This window comes from Vanessa tameamea, chromosome 19 (genome assembly GCF_037043105.1).
Source record: "Vanessa tameamea isolate UH-Manoa-2023 chromosome 19, ilVanTame1 primary haplotype, whole genome shotgun sequence".
NCBI classification, from domain to species: Eukaryota; Metazoa; Arthropoda; class Insecta; order Lepidoptera; family Nymphalidae; genus Vanessa; species Vanessa tameamea.
The window spans coordinates 4,544,011-4,559,454 of NC_087327.1; the positions used below are offsets into that span (position 1 = coordinate 4,544,011).

General features: G+C 31.9%; 1 protein-coding gene across 1 annotated transcript in view; it reads right to left on the reverse strand.

The window, feature by feature from the left end:
* Positions 1–14,702, reverse strand: part of LOC113396056 (protein pellino) — a 52,221-nt gene extending 37,519 nt beyond the window's left edge. Inside the window, exons 1-2 of the mRNA XM_026633828.2 lie at positions 14,277–14,702; positions 1,005–1,109 (exon numbers count right to left, since the gene is read on the reverse strand). Of these exons, the coding sequence (XP_026489613.1) occupies positions 1,005–1,109; positions 14,277–14,290 (119 nt within the window). The 5' untranslated portion in view covers positions 14,291–14,702. The remainder of the gene's footprint in view (positions 1–1,004; positions 1,110–14,276) is intronic.
* Positions 14,703–15,444: the final 742 nt, after the last annotated feature.

Here is a 15,444-nt window from a genome sequence, read left to right on the forward strand (position 1 = left end):
ACTATTAATATTGATGGTATATTGGCGATGCAAGGAATGGTTAACGTTTCTTAAACTACTTATGTCTATGGACCGGTAGTATACCACTTACGGGTATATTATTAAAAAAAACTATGATATTGATGGCATTTATTTTGTTCTCAAAAATTTTGACTACTGCAATTGTTAATTATAAACATTGATTTCTCTCTTCGAGATCTAATATTGTCAACGTAAAATATTTGTATTGAAACACAAACATACGAAGAAAACTAAATGTTTTTATTAACCCCAAGAACCTTGGCAATTGTACGCAGAACTCACCAAAGCTCCATTACAATCTACGGAATTCTTTAGGAACGCATACAGGACAAACATTCATTTCTATTCATATACAATTACTTTTTCATGACTAAATAATTAACAAGCATTTATTTCGGTAGCTTCCAAAGCCGAGTTCACTGTACACGTATATCAAAACAAAACGAGGTTAAGACGGACGGACGGACGTACGTACGTACGACGAACCGTAAACAATTCTCGGATCTCGTCCTTCCTTAACTGTTCCCTCGCCTTATAAGTATTAAACGTGACGTTAAACACAAACATCGTACGCTAATGGATGAATACTAACGCGAACTTCTGTGCATGCGCTTACACAACCTTGGTCCCGAACGCTGACATGAGTTGAAGACACTAAAGATCGATATCAACGGAAAATTCAAAACATTAAATGATTTGCATGCAAAGTATGCATGTTATAAATACGTTATACCATAAAGTTATAATTAAATTAATTTATAGAACTATGCATATGCATAATACAGAATGCGAGGCATAGGTGTTTTAGAACAATATGCTTTTTGAATTATAACTTACTACAGGGATTCTATATTTCTCTTAAAACAAATGCATAATCATTATGGACTTCCGATATTTCTATTCCTCTAGCCTGTTTAATTTATATATTTATCTGGTATGTTGTCAAAAAATCCTGATGGCAGAGCAAGATAAAGATAACTCACCCGAGTATTACTAGTTCGCCATATTTGACGAGAGGTTTCGGCTTTTGTTCGGAGCCGCTCTCACCGGGTTCCTCCAGTATTGGTGAGTCCGCACTGTCCGCAGCACTGTAACAAAGATTAAATTTATCTGACGAATACCACTTATTTACAGACATAATCACTCCTTAATCAAACAACATTGATTGAAGTTTGAACAAATAAGTCTAAAATAAGTGAAAAAGGAAAATAATTCAAAAATTTTACATAACGTCTTTCTATCTTAATATGGTGCGTTCGAGTTATGTAGTTACTATATTTGTATGTTTATTTACATATAAAGCTCAAACGCCTTAACCTATTTTTCGAAACGCACTACCGTTCAGATTCTTAGAATTATGTCGAGTGGAAAATGACATATAAGACCTAGTACGGTATTTAATGTCGTAATAAAAATTCAACCTTACTAAGAAGACATTTTAGTATGACTGTAAAACATGTTCTCTGGTGCACTCTCATAGCCGAGGTGGCACTCCGACAAGAACGGAAAGAGATCAGGCCGCAGATCATTTCATCAGCAACTAAGAATTTATTTAAGGAAATAGCACTCTGGGTCTGTCCCAGTATTCGTACCGAACTCTTATCAAATCCAATTTATTATTATTATAAAATAAATATGTATAAAAAAAAATATTATATTTCTATCACTAAATTGGTATAAAATATAAATATTCAAAGTCGTACCATTGTATTCAATCTTTTTTGATAATTATAGAAGCGATAGATATAACGCCTCGACAAAATGTAACCAAAAAGCTAGTTACAGGAAGTAATAAGTAAAACACTTACGTACTAACTACTAACACGTTCAATATATGTAAATATGGTTAAAGAAAACTATGTTTCCTCAACACTATAGATAACGAACTAATTTATATGTAAAGAAATCTAACAAAGGCAGCTATTTAAGGTCATTAAAAGTCAAATGAGTTAGTAATAATTCAAAGCAATTCTCAGTGAAATGGTACCTATCTTACTAGTATCGGGATAATTGTTACCGCCCACCATCTCCACGACGTCGACTTCCGCTACAAAGAAATCTTGATCGGCCTATCTATGATCTTTTTTAGAACTGGTTTTAGACAACTGTGGGTCAAGTATCAAGATTAGTAAGGTAAATTATGACCCTCGCGGGAAACCGGTCGCGGACGATGCACGGTAACTTACGTAAAGCTCCATGACAATAATATTATTATTGTTGTTTAGACTATTTTAGCTCATAGTAAATATTATTGTTTGCCAGAATAACGTATCATGTGACCTTCAACTTGGGTAAAATGTTTGTGATTTATTCATGACGTTTTACATGAAACATAATAATTTGCCACACAAATATAGAATATTCTCTAAATTTATATTTTACTATTAATGATAGCGACCCGCACCAGATTCGCACGGATATAATTATTTGTTAATTAATAAAAAATATATATATGATATTTAAATTTACATCCTTACAGCACTCAGGTATAATGTAGATTTCTATCATTGATTTCTAATAGATCTTAAATCCTGAGATTGTCCACATTTAAACAAACAAATATTACCTCTTTATAATATTAGTATAGTTTTACCATATCATATATAGGTTTATATACTTTTAAAATCATACAATTTGAATATCTTAAGTTCAAAAGAAAACTTATATTGAATAAAACTTTCTTTTTCACACATGGAAAATTAGATAACTTTGTCTAACTACGAGTTGGCGACAAAATTTCTTGAAATTGTTAGTAACTTTTGAAGGATTGCGAAAATATTATTTCTGTTATTTTACATAAAACACGATCATTTATTTATAACAAGAATTATAGTAATATTTCACAACGAATGTATGTAATTGCGAACTATTATCGTCGTGATCACACACAGCTTGTTAATCTTGACTCTTAACCTTTAAGTAACTTGACCCGTTGATAAAAATAAGAATTTGTAATAAGATAGTTCTATTTACAATTTATTGAGATGTAGTTATCGGTTGCCGGTTTCGTTACACTAGGTGTAAATTAAATGATATATATATTTTGTTATGTAATATATAATTAAATAAAAAAATACATTATATTTCAGTTAAACAATTGGTAATGTTGTGTTCCGGTTTGAAGGGTTAGTAACTACAGGCACTAGGGACATAACATATTAGTTCGCAATGTTGGTGGCGCATTGGCGATGTGAGGAATGGTTAATATTTCTGACAGCGCCATTGTCTAAGGGCGATGGTTACCACTTAACTTCAGATGGCCCATTTACCGGTCCGCCTTTCTACTACATAAAAAAATACTAAAGAATCAACTTTGCCAATTATAATACAGTCAACTGTAGTCCTTCGTTTAATTATATTACAGCAAATAATATCTTCAAAATTTAACCAAACTTCGCGTTAAATAACAAATGAAAATATTTGTTATAACATACACTTACATATTTTAGACCTGTAAATGTAATTTGAGATACAAACCGGTACAAAATTAGTACATACAATCGAATAGAAGTCTTAAAAAATATTAATATATAAATGTTTACCTAGTTTTCAACTTCACATAAAGCCTATTCCAATCGAAGTAGAAATAAAGATAACAAACCGTGCGGTTTACGTATTATCTGCGATTTGCTAATAGCTCAGCTATAATTGTTACACTAAGAACAGTTCTTGATTAATATATGTATCTTTATTTATAATATAACACTATAACAATTAAATACTTTTTTCCCCTTTAATTTTACTTCCAAAGTTCCGGTAACAGTTTCGTCGACGTTCAAAACGACATTTTTTCTAAAACCATAGTTAATATCATTGTTCAAGCTCTCGACCAATGATATCGCGTCAATTCGCTGTCAAGCGTTGTTTATTTGGCTTTTATCCTGTTGTGGTTGGTGGTGTACATTTAAGTAGAAATTTTGGTGACTACAAAAAATATTTTATAACTGAAGCAACTTACTGAAACCGTATTTGCCACGTTTCGAGTGATTATATTGTTTCGAGTTTGTTCACCTTCCCTGCAAATTGGATAGCAACAGCCTACATATATTTACATACGCAAGAAAACATAAAACGTTGTATTCGCAAATGCAATTTGTACTCGAGTCATAAGTGACTTACTCGTACTTTGAGTGGTTTATCGATCGTACACACGATAAGCTATCGGTCTGTCTATGACTGCACTCGGTCCACAATGCAGAACTGGGTCACTCGAGCTCTAAATACATACGTTCACTTATCTACTTATCGTTTAAGTAAAGAGTGACATAAATAACTTAGGCGATATTTCTTTAGCCGGTTCCAGCTCGTTTTATTATTTCAAAAGAACAAAAGAATGTCAGGGCTTGGAAATTCGATTAAAAACGAGCTCGGCGTAGGATAAAAAGCTTAATGCAAGCGGCCATGAATCTTGGCAGAGGGTCAAGTCACTCGTCTGTTCTCTCCTTTCCTCTCGTAAATTTCTGAGATCTTACCCTCCGTCACTACGTTACAGATAGTTGTTAAAAGAATATTAAGTTGCAAAAAAAGACGAGACACTCTACTAGTTTCTTTCAAGTTTACTGTTAGTACCAGTTGCGTATTATTGCAAACGGAATTAGTGGTTATAGTCACGGGTACTATCTCTGTTCATGACAAATCTTCATACGGATCTTAGTCTGTATTGTCCGTAATACATGCTGTATTGCATTAGTGTTAGGAACTTCTTGTAAGTAACAATACAAAACGAATAACAAACTACAATTAATATACGAATAACTAAAAAACTTTAAATATATATATTTTTTTATGTTAGATGTGGCAAACGAGCAGGAGGCTCACCTGATGGAAAGTGATTACCACCGCCCATGGATATCTACAACACCGGGGGGCTTGCAGGTGCGTTGCCATCCTTTCAGGAAGGAGTACGCTTTTTTATTGAAGGTTCCCAAGTCGTATCGGTTCGGAAAAACCGCCGGCGAAAGCTGGTTCTACAGAGTGGTTGTGCGAGGCAGAAAATGTCTTAAAAATCGCGCTGTTGTGGATTTTCGGACATCTAGGTGGTGCGGGTGATATTTGGAATTTTGACGAGATGTCCGAAGGTGAAATTCAGCAGCCGGAATTAATCCGAACAATTCCTCGGAACATTGCGATGCATCGATGCAGAGTGATCCAAAATCTCTAGTCTACGCAAAGCCAAAGGATCAAGCAGATCAGAAAAGGCTTGATCGTCCATAATTCGAGCCGCTCTGCGATGGATACGGTCGAATGGAAGGAGAGGCCAGAGGTGAGAGCCGTACATACTCCATGTGTGGCCGAATTTGTGCCTTGTAGAGTCTTAGACAATGGGCCGACGTGAAATACTGTCTTGCCTTGCTGAGTACACCGAGCTTTTTTGATGCCAATTTGGCTTTGCCTTCCAATTGACCGCGGAACTGAACGAGGCTCGAAATATCGACGCCAAGTATTCCGATACTAGCTGTGGCGGCTAACGGAATGTTCTCGAATCGTGGAGATACGACAAATGGTGTTTTTTTAGCGGTTAGCGCGCAAACTTGCGTCTTTTTGGGGTTAAATGAACTAAGTTTAGCCGGCCCCAGTTCGAGACTTTGTTTAACGAAGACTCGATTTCAGACACAAGTTTCTTCGACGTTTTCCCGAGAGATATTAGCACGGCCGGTGTATGAGGTGTCCATGGTGCTGTCGTCCGCATTATCGCTTAGGCAATACGTTTTTCATACTGTTAGATATGAGAGCTGTCGATGAATGAACTTAAGACTATGTGATTTCCAGAAATTATTACAACATTATTCCAAGAATGCTCAAGTGTGAATCAGCACGTCGTAAGGTCGATTTTCGTAGTATAGTAATCGAAATGAGCGTATGCGTACAGTATCCGGTTTGTCGTAAAACCTACTGGTTCTTTTGTAGGAACAACGGAAGTTTACGTATCATCACACCTACACGACGGAATTCCTTTGACTCATCAGCCGTTGACATTGTTTTATAAGCGACGGTTGATACAGTTGAACTAAAAAAAAATCGCTATTTACTTTAAATATTACGGAATTGATTTCCGCTCGTGATTAATTAGCTTAGTCTATCGTACTCTAGATATTGTTAATTTGTTTTCTACATAATTAGTAGGATGAATTGACTATTTTCATGGCCTTTTATATCCTACCTAATATTTTAAATGCGTAATATGTTTGTTTGTTTGTTACGCTTTCAAGTCTCAACTACCCAACCGATTATGAAATTTTGCATAAACATTATTAGAGGTACAGCAATGGGCATATCATACCTAACACGTGTACACCTCCCCCTCCCTGTGCAGGTGAACGGAAACTACTAATTATATATCGTAAGGATAACATAAAACCACTTCCAATCTAAAAATGTTGATATCATAAATAAAGTTATACCAAAACCAGTTGTAACTAGTTTTTACTATTTTGGACAAATTACATACTTACAAGTCCGACTTGAATTCAATGAAACATCAGTATGGCGTACATGATAAATATATTGTGAAACATAAAATACATATACAGGACGGAACAATGAGAGATTACATAATACTAAGACCCCTCGTTCTTGTACTTTCTCCGCTCACACAGTCACGATCTTGGGCGATTCGTCCGGGCTCACTTTCTATCTAAATTGCCAGTTCTATCCGTTTAGGGTGACCATTTATTAGGATGTCTCCTGTCATGGCTGAATTTTAAGCTTTGACAAATATTTTTACTGTTAAATAATGTCGATTAAAAGTATTTTAGATGAGTAAGGAAAGCAAAACCACGAACCATATATGTATACCAATATGATAAATGCGAAAAATTACTGTATGTCTTTCTGTCTGTCTTTTCCTCTTTCACGTCCAAACCACTGAACCAAATTCAATTAGATTTTGTATGAAGCAAGTTTGAACACCAAGGAAGGAAATTGGTTACTTTTTATGCCTAACGAGCAACCCTTAAAAGCGAGCGAAGCCTCAAGCAACAACTATATATTTAAAAAATAAAAATAATAATTTCATGAAGACGTTAAGATTAATCAATAATAATATTTTCTTTCGCTTAAATGAAGCGCATATTATTAGTAAACGAATTGGTAATTAATTAATAGATTAAAATTCACAGTGTCACGGCGTCTAGAGTCAATTATTGTCATCTGTTTTGTAATGGCGCTATCGGTAAAAAATATTTACATATGTACAATAATACAACAAAAGCCGAAGTGCATATAGCACTTAGTAATATTAAAAAAAAAAAAGATCACGAATTCCATTCCAGGCAAAGCAGCACCAGTGAACTCTAAGTTCGGTGGTGAAAAAACATCGCGTGGAAACTTGCATGATAACCATGAATTTCTGACACATGCACCTACGTATATCCACCGACGCAGTGGAGTTGCTTAGTGGAATAAATTCCATGAACAGTGTCCTTAACACGAGAGGAGCCCTCGCCCGGCAGCGGGATATTGACGACGCTACTTTACAATACAATACAAATAAATTGTATAACATTGACGCTGGCATTTAACTAGCATACTTTATAAATTAACGATTATTTTACCTATTTAAAACTACTCTTATAACTATAGATTAAGATAACAATTACTAACTGATGTTTATTTTCAGTCTGGTAAATTGACTGATAATAAACTTTAAATATTATATTCTTCTTTGCTAAGTCATTAGGTAAACAAGGTAAACAGCAATATTTATTATTTGATCATAAAAGGTTAACGACCTCTTAGTACAATTAATTATATTATAATCACGCAACTCTACAAATGTAAAGAAAATATTTACAACTGTCTATACTTATGTTGATATAATTCGTTACCAAGCTAAATAAATGATATTGACTGGTATTGTATATCATGAAGTAGGGTTTCATTCAACAAAGCTACTCTAATTTCTCGATTAAATACGGACTTTCATTTCTGCTCCATTTAGAAACTGCTAAATCGATCAAATCCGTAGCGGCTGCTAAGATTGATTGTGTGCCGACACTGATTTCTTATTCAATTATAAAGCTACAGAGTAATTTTATAAACATTTTTTCGAATTGTTAAAAAAATATAATATGTATATTTAAAATTAAAAAATGATATTAACCTTTTTTTTCAAAATAAAATAACTATGTGTATAAATCCTTTATTATGTTTAAAGATAGACAATACATTTAAAAATAGAATTTGAGTGATGTTCTCACAGAAATTTTATATTCTTCGAAGGCAACGGTCAAATCGAGTGAGCCGACAACGTTCGTTCGAATAGTCATTTTTTTATTCGAATGCCGGAAATTAACACTGAATCAAAGCAAATACGGATATGAAGCGATTAACGGACTTAAAACGTACTGAGAAACACTAATTACATTTTGTGAATTACTTTATAACTATCATTCAAGTATCAATCAAATTAGGCTAATATAATGTACAGAACGATTGAAATTGAGATAACAGTTGAAAAACTATTTAAGATTAACCTCAATTTGGCAATACATTGTTTAAAATTAGTTTTTAATATATGATAGACCACAAATACTAGTCAATTGTATATGTTACACAATATTATTTCCGCCTTAGATGTTTAATATTGAGTTTTTTTTTCTGTTTTCTTGTTCGTCCACATGAACGAAAATTGGTATTAAAAGGAAATGACGCTGAAGTTAAATAATTATATATATATTTTTAATGATAACGTTGGCGTCCGGCAAATGCTACCTGATGATAAGTGATAACCACTGTTCTTACAATGCGAGCTGTAAGAAATATTAACCATTCCTTACATCACAAATGTGTCACGTTAAAATCTAAGATGTGCCCCTTGTGTCTATACATACACCAGTGACCCTCCTAATCGGAACACTTAATTTACTTTACTTGATTGTAGGGTAATATTATTGTGTTCCGGTTTGAAGGGTTAGCCAGTGTAACTACAGGCACAAGAGATATAACATCTTAGTTCTCAAGGTTGTTGGAGCATTGGCGATGTAAGGAATGGTTAATATTTCTTTCAGCACCATTATCTATGGGTGGTGGTGCTTGCTGTAAACTATCTATGTATATCATAATAAAAAAATAAAATAAATATTTATTTTAATTTATGAAACATGTAAAATTATAACAGACTTAATAACTACATTGATAGATCGAAGTATGCGTTGTTAATTTTCTGTAGACATGGAGATCCACAGATATTAGATCCAAGTTTACTTGTACCTGTTCTAGTTTTATTGACTACATTAACATAATCAGCTGTTTCTCATAAAATATGCAACATGTAAAATATATTCCATAAACTATTCTTACAATTGTATGTCAGGAAAAAACAAAGCTATTCTTTCATTGCACATAACAATACACTGGAATTTACTTTTATATAATAACAATATTGTACCTTTCAACTGTATTATATATACATATATGTACATAATAATGTATTCTTTTCTCGGCCTTTGATGTCACATTTATTTATTTTATTGTCATAACACTGGATTACCATTAAATAAATAATTTATTTAAATAAATGGATAGTTTGTTTACTTAAACAAACTTATCTACGGAACTAAAGGCAGTCCTATTATATAGGAACTAATTTCGTATTTAACTCGTGAAAGGTTGAAGGCACACTTATGTTTATGCAAGAATCTCTTAAATGTTATAATTACTATTAAAGTCAATATCGCATGCATATTACTTTCTGACATATCACGATCGTGTTCGGCGGTGAGTTTCGATTTTGTTCATACAGAATAGCTCGACAGCTACATTATTATATTTATCTACATCTACAATCTATTAGTCTACATGTGCAATGACTAATAGCACATCGCAATAAACAAGAATTTTAATTTCGTGAATTTAATATAACGCATCCTTTACACGCGAACTTTGTTGCACACATTGAAACCTTGTCCTTAATACATGGCATACATAGAGAATTATTAACTATATATTTATTATTATATAAATTAACAAACTTGAATATTTATATCATAAACGAATTAAACATATGAAGTATGTACGAATAAGTTTTTTAAACTTTTCTCTAGGGTTTTTTGCATATATATATTAAGGGTTTATGCATATATATATACACTTACTAAGGTTAATAAACATTTAGTAGACTAGTTGTCAGCCACGGCTTTGCTTGCGTTAAGGGGTAGGTCGTAGATATAATAGAGTAAGTAGCCTAAGTCCTACCTTGAAGTTTAAGCTTGCTTTATACTAAATTTAATCAAATTTGGTTCTTTAAATTTGGTTGCTTTATACTAAATTTCATCAAGTTTGGTTTGGCCGTGAAAGCGCAAACAAACAAACAGCTAGACAGTTACTTTCGCATTTATAATATTAGTAAAAATATTGAAAATGTCTGAACAAAGTCAGAAAATAGCAGTTTCTTAGCTAAAATGTTAATTAGTGACGAAAAATTTTAGTTAATTGTTTTCTAAAAATACAAAAATTCAAATACAAAAATAAACCAGTCATATTACACTTTATAAGTTGTTGCATAGTAATTTAATTTCCTTATTTTTAGCTATTTCGGCTGAACATTCGTAATGTTTTAGCATACAAGTTTTGTGTTAAACAGAATTACTTTAATTAAGTAATTAAATAAATTATAATTTTTCCCGTTACGAACATTCATAGCTTTTATATGAGCTCAGAACTTCTGATCCTATAACCCAAATTTGTCGCTTCTCGGAAAACTCAAAGAGGTCAACCAAAACGGGGTTCAATGAACCAGAACACGGCGTCACTCGTAATTCGGTGCGTGTACGATGCATCGCAGGGTTGACCTCCTGATTAATCGACCAAGTATAGAATTACTGACGCTTTTATAAAATTCATGGAATAAACTTGACAATACACTCAGTCGGGTAATACACGAGGCACGTGCCCGAACACTTCGAGGGGTTCAACATATTGAATAATTTATTCGAACTCCTTACTGTTTGAACGTTCGTTATAATTGTTATTGTAGATTTTTTTTTTCATACAAACCACACTTTTTTACAAAAACGGAAAAATATGTAATGCTTAAAATCTGACATTTTATTGTATTCATTATATTACACACACATATATATATAGATACTACGACTGAGAGAGATTAATCATGCCAAATTTAATTAATTATAGTTATTCTGCAAAATTAATTATTTCTATAACGTAATTTTAATAATTTATTGCCCATGTCTTAATTGTCTCGTCCACTCAATGTTTATCGTACAAACTTTATGTATGGCACTGTTCCCGCTTCACTAAAGGGATTATAGTCGTACAGTTGACGGAACATCTGCCGCGCAGGTGGTGTCACGGGAAAGGCAGGTGCAGAATAACATCAAAGGGAAGTGACGTCGAACTACCTATCGCTGAGCAACATACTTCGCGTTGCGTTCTTTAGCTTTATATACTAAATATTTTTATTAAATTTTCCTTCCGGTTTTTTTAAATAGACTTCAAATTTAAACTGTTACAAGGTTAATTATCAAACATTTCGCAAGATTTTTTTTTTCTAGAGAAGCAGGATAATTAACGTTATCGTTTTTAAAAACCGGTCGTAAAAAAGGTATTTTCCGCCTAATATTGAATCACCTTTCATTATCTCTACGAGATGGGCCCAGGGGTTTTACGATTGGTCATAAAACTCGTACCCCTAAAAAAAGGTTTATGCATGTCGTAATATTAAATCTCTTGTAGTGTTAATCTGTTTAGTTTAACAGAAACAGTTATTTTAAAACGTTTCAAAATGAATTATTTTGTTATACTGAACAATAATTGAAATTAAATGGTAATCATTTTATATATTAATAAACTAATATTGCAATAAAATATTACTTTTTGGTGACTAGTTTGGCGTCGTTTTGTGTATATAATTTTATAAATATATTTACAACCGATTTTAAGAAATCAGTTGTTATACGTAGAAACTAGAACAACTAGAGTATCATCGACATAATGACGTAACTAGAAATCGCATAGGAATTATATTGTTAGTATAACAAGTACATAAATACAATTGTTTTCGCATATCATAATGGTTTTAGACGAGTGAAACTGTATAATATTTTGTATTATGAGCAATCAAAATTCCCATTATAAGAAAAACTTTTCAGAAATCCAGGGAATGGCACTGGTTTTATTTCAGCGTAAATAATAATACTAAGCAAGCAATTTGAATGATTGCTAACTAGTTTTTTCCCACAACTGGGGGAAACATGTACAAAATATTATCTTCAAATACAGAATTATGTTCATGATAAACACTTAAATAGTTAAACAGAGAACAACTATTGTCATCAATGTACACATTTCATATTTCGCAGTCTAATACCTGTGAATACGAAAAAAAATCGTAAAAATAAAGCGTGGAAAATAAAAGCTTTGATATCAGTCTTTGTGTTGATTCGAACAGCGTTTTACATATCTTCAGTTTTTGTTTACGAAACTTCGCAAACCGGCTTTGTCGCTAGACGCTCGGCAAACCCCACGTTTATGAAAGTTAAATGAGAGAGGGCTAGAGGGTTCCTCAAACGTCAACGCCCTTTGTTCATGGTAAAGGTTAAATTAAATATAGAACTTCAGTAACCCAGAAATGGAATGCTCCTCGTGGTAAGTGCTCGGTAAACAATTTTGATTGTTGCAATCTTTCATGTAAACAACAAATTAACATTATTAGTTTCAGTCAGTTTCACTGAAAGATAAACATGAATTTTACATATTGCTAGTATATATGCTTTTGCAAGGTTGTACTATAGATACAAACATATCAACACTAATAGGTCTACATATTACAAACTGAAATATTTATATAAAAAAAATAAAAAATCCCAATGGATAATGTGAGTTTCTTAATTGTGTTTTTGACTCAGTTTGCATTGACAAAGATTATATTTCATTTTGAAAATTGAGATTCAAGGATCGAAAATATTTTCAAACATAGAATTTTGGTCTTTGTGTTGATAACAAATTTGTGTAGATGAATTTCGACATGCATGTTGACAGACAATAAACATGAAAGTAAGAATAATTCCCAGGTAATTTAAAAGATAATGCAAATATACTATATAGAGTAGCATTACCGATTATACCTAGCCCATTCCATTCCATTTCCCCGTTCCCCCAACAGGAAAAGACCTATCCCCAGCAATATTTACCTATATGCAGGTAATTCTCTTGATAGCATATAGTATTATAATTTTTTAAAGCTTATCTTTTTCACCTAATCATTTGACTTAAGACAGCAAACATAATGGGCTAAATTTCGAGACTAGCTTAATATGTATCTATAGAGTTTTGTAAAGTTTTTTTTACTTCCAAGGCAAAAACAATATGCCCATAATTATTTTCTAACATGTTTGTTTAATATTATTTAAATTTTAGCTTGTATTGTGACCAATTAACATCACCTTTTATTTTAAATATATTTATTTAAAATAAAAGGTTGAGTTAAAAAAAAGTATAACTTGTCTTTTCTTTTTTGCTTTTTACAAATATTATAAAAGTATATATATTTTGTAAAATACTTTTACCTATTAATTAGTGCACTTACATTTTATAGATTCAAAGATAAATATCATATTAAGTAAGATCCTATAAGTTGGTTTTGGTAAGCCATGACCAATTAAATGAATATAGAGTTAAACATTTAGAGTTATTTTATAGAGCCATGTCACAAAATTAATAATGCTTAATTAATAACTTAATTAATAACTTTGGACTAAATATTGTCAATAGACGGATGACACAAGAATTAGAATAATTGTTACCTTTGTTTACTTCATAAGTACTTAATAATTTCGAAACAGAACATAAATCACATGTTTTAATGGTTTTTAAAACATTGTTTTTTTAATTAAATAATAGATAATAAACAAATTAGTTTAATAACAACATATTATAGAAATGAGGTTATCATCAATCGATAAAATCGACACAATGTAAACAAAATCATATCTGTCGAAACATTTGACATTTATTAATAAATAAAAATGTCTATTTTGATAAAGTGTTAAAAATTATCCTTTAATATTTATTCTTTTAATAGCACAATGTAAACAAACAAGGCATAAAATATGTTATATATAATAACTTTGTGTCTAGCAAATTCACTGTATTCAAATGCGACGCTAATATATTTTTTTAATACGACGTTTTCATCAGTTTTCATTGTAAGCTAAGTGATAGTCTTAATAGACATATATTGAATAAACTTGCAAACATATTGTTTTTCATGGAAAGACCACGTTGTAACGACTTACCGTTTTACGACCATGATAGAATCCGTCTGCTCGTTTGTGGACCCTATGATTCGAATTATGTTTTACAAACGACACTAGCAATATCGGAAACACCATGAATTATATAAAAACACCATCAATTCGATTTAATCAAATCACACATCGCTAAAAAGCGATAAATACACCACTCTTCATTATTCCACCGACCCTGTAAAACACGCACTTCACTTTTAAGGACATGAATTATTGTAATAATTGTTGCGTCTTTGTTTTTATCACTTTTGCTTTGTGTAAAAATCGGGAAAATACTGTTGTTAAACAAGTTGAACAGTATTTTAGTATGTTAGAAATCTTATACCCGTAAACACAAACTAAAATGCAATTGTGTTGTAGAACAGAATGAGGCTAACTTCACGTAATACATTTCCACTGCTATTAAGTTCGTTATTTCATGGGCACCAACATTAGAAAAATAAATTGTTATATTCACGCACTGTAGAAACATAAGTCCACTGCAATTTTATAGTAAAAAATGTTACACTCTGTAATTTGTGTAATTTAATTATGAATATTAGCTCTATTTAATTCACAAATAATAATAAAATGTGTTTGTATATTATTTGAATATACTATTAAATGTCACATAATTTAATTTAAGTCACAGGGCAAAATTGGAATTACCTGGTAGACGTCAAGCCTTCAATACTACTAGTAGATCGCACGCGAAATTTCGCGTTTATTCAACAGATTTTTACAAATTTCGATACCTATCATTGGTTTTGTTTTGATTTAATTTTAGTGTAAAATTATGACGTCTGTTCGCACGATTTACATTTTTTTTATACAGCCATGGACGCGCCGCTCTCTTATTCTACTAAAAAAAAAGCTATTTTTTATCGGTTTAAATAGATTTTTATTTTGGATATCTGATAGTGTCGGTTTCGGTTACGGAGATCCATAACATCCCCGTTACGTACACTTACGAGCCGTAAAAAAACTGCTGAATGACTGAGATTATTTATTTATAAACCGTCGTAACCGTTTCTTAACCGAAACCGTTAAAAAATATTTTTGTAATTATATTTTTGCATATTTGTATTTTAAAGCTATTATTATTATGTATATTAGTTTATTTCTGTGATTACACCTAATACTAAATAACAGCCTACATATAAAGTCAAATTAATAT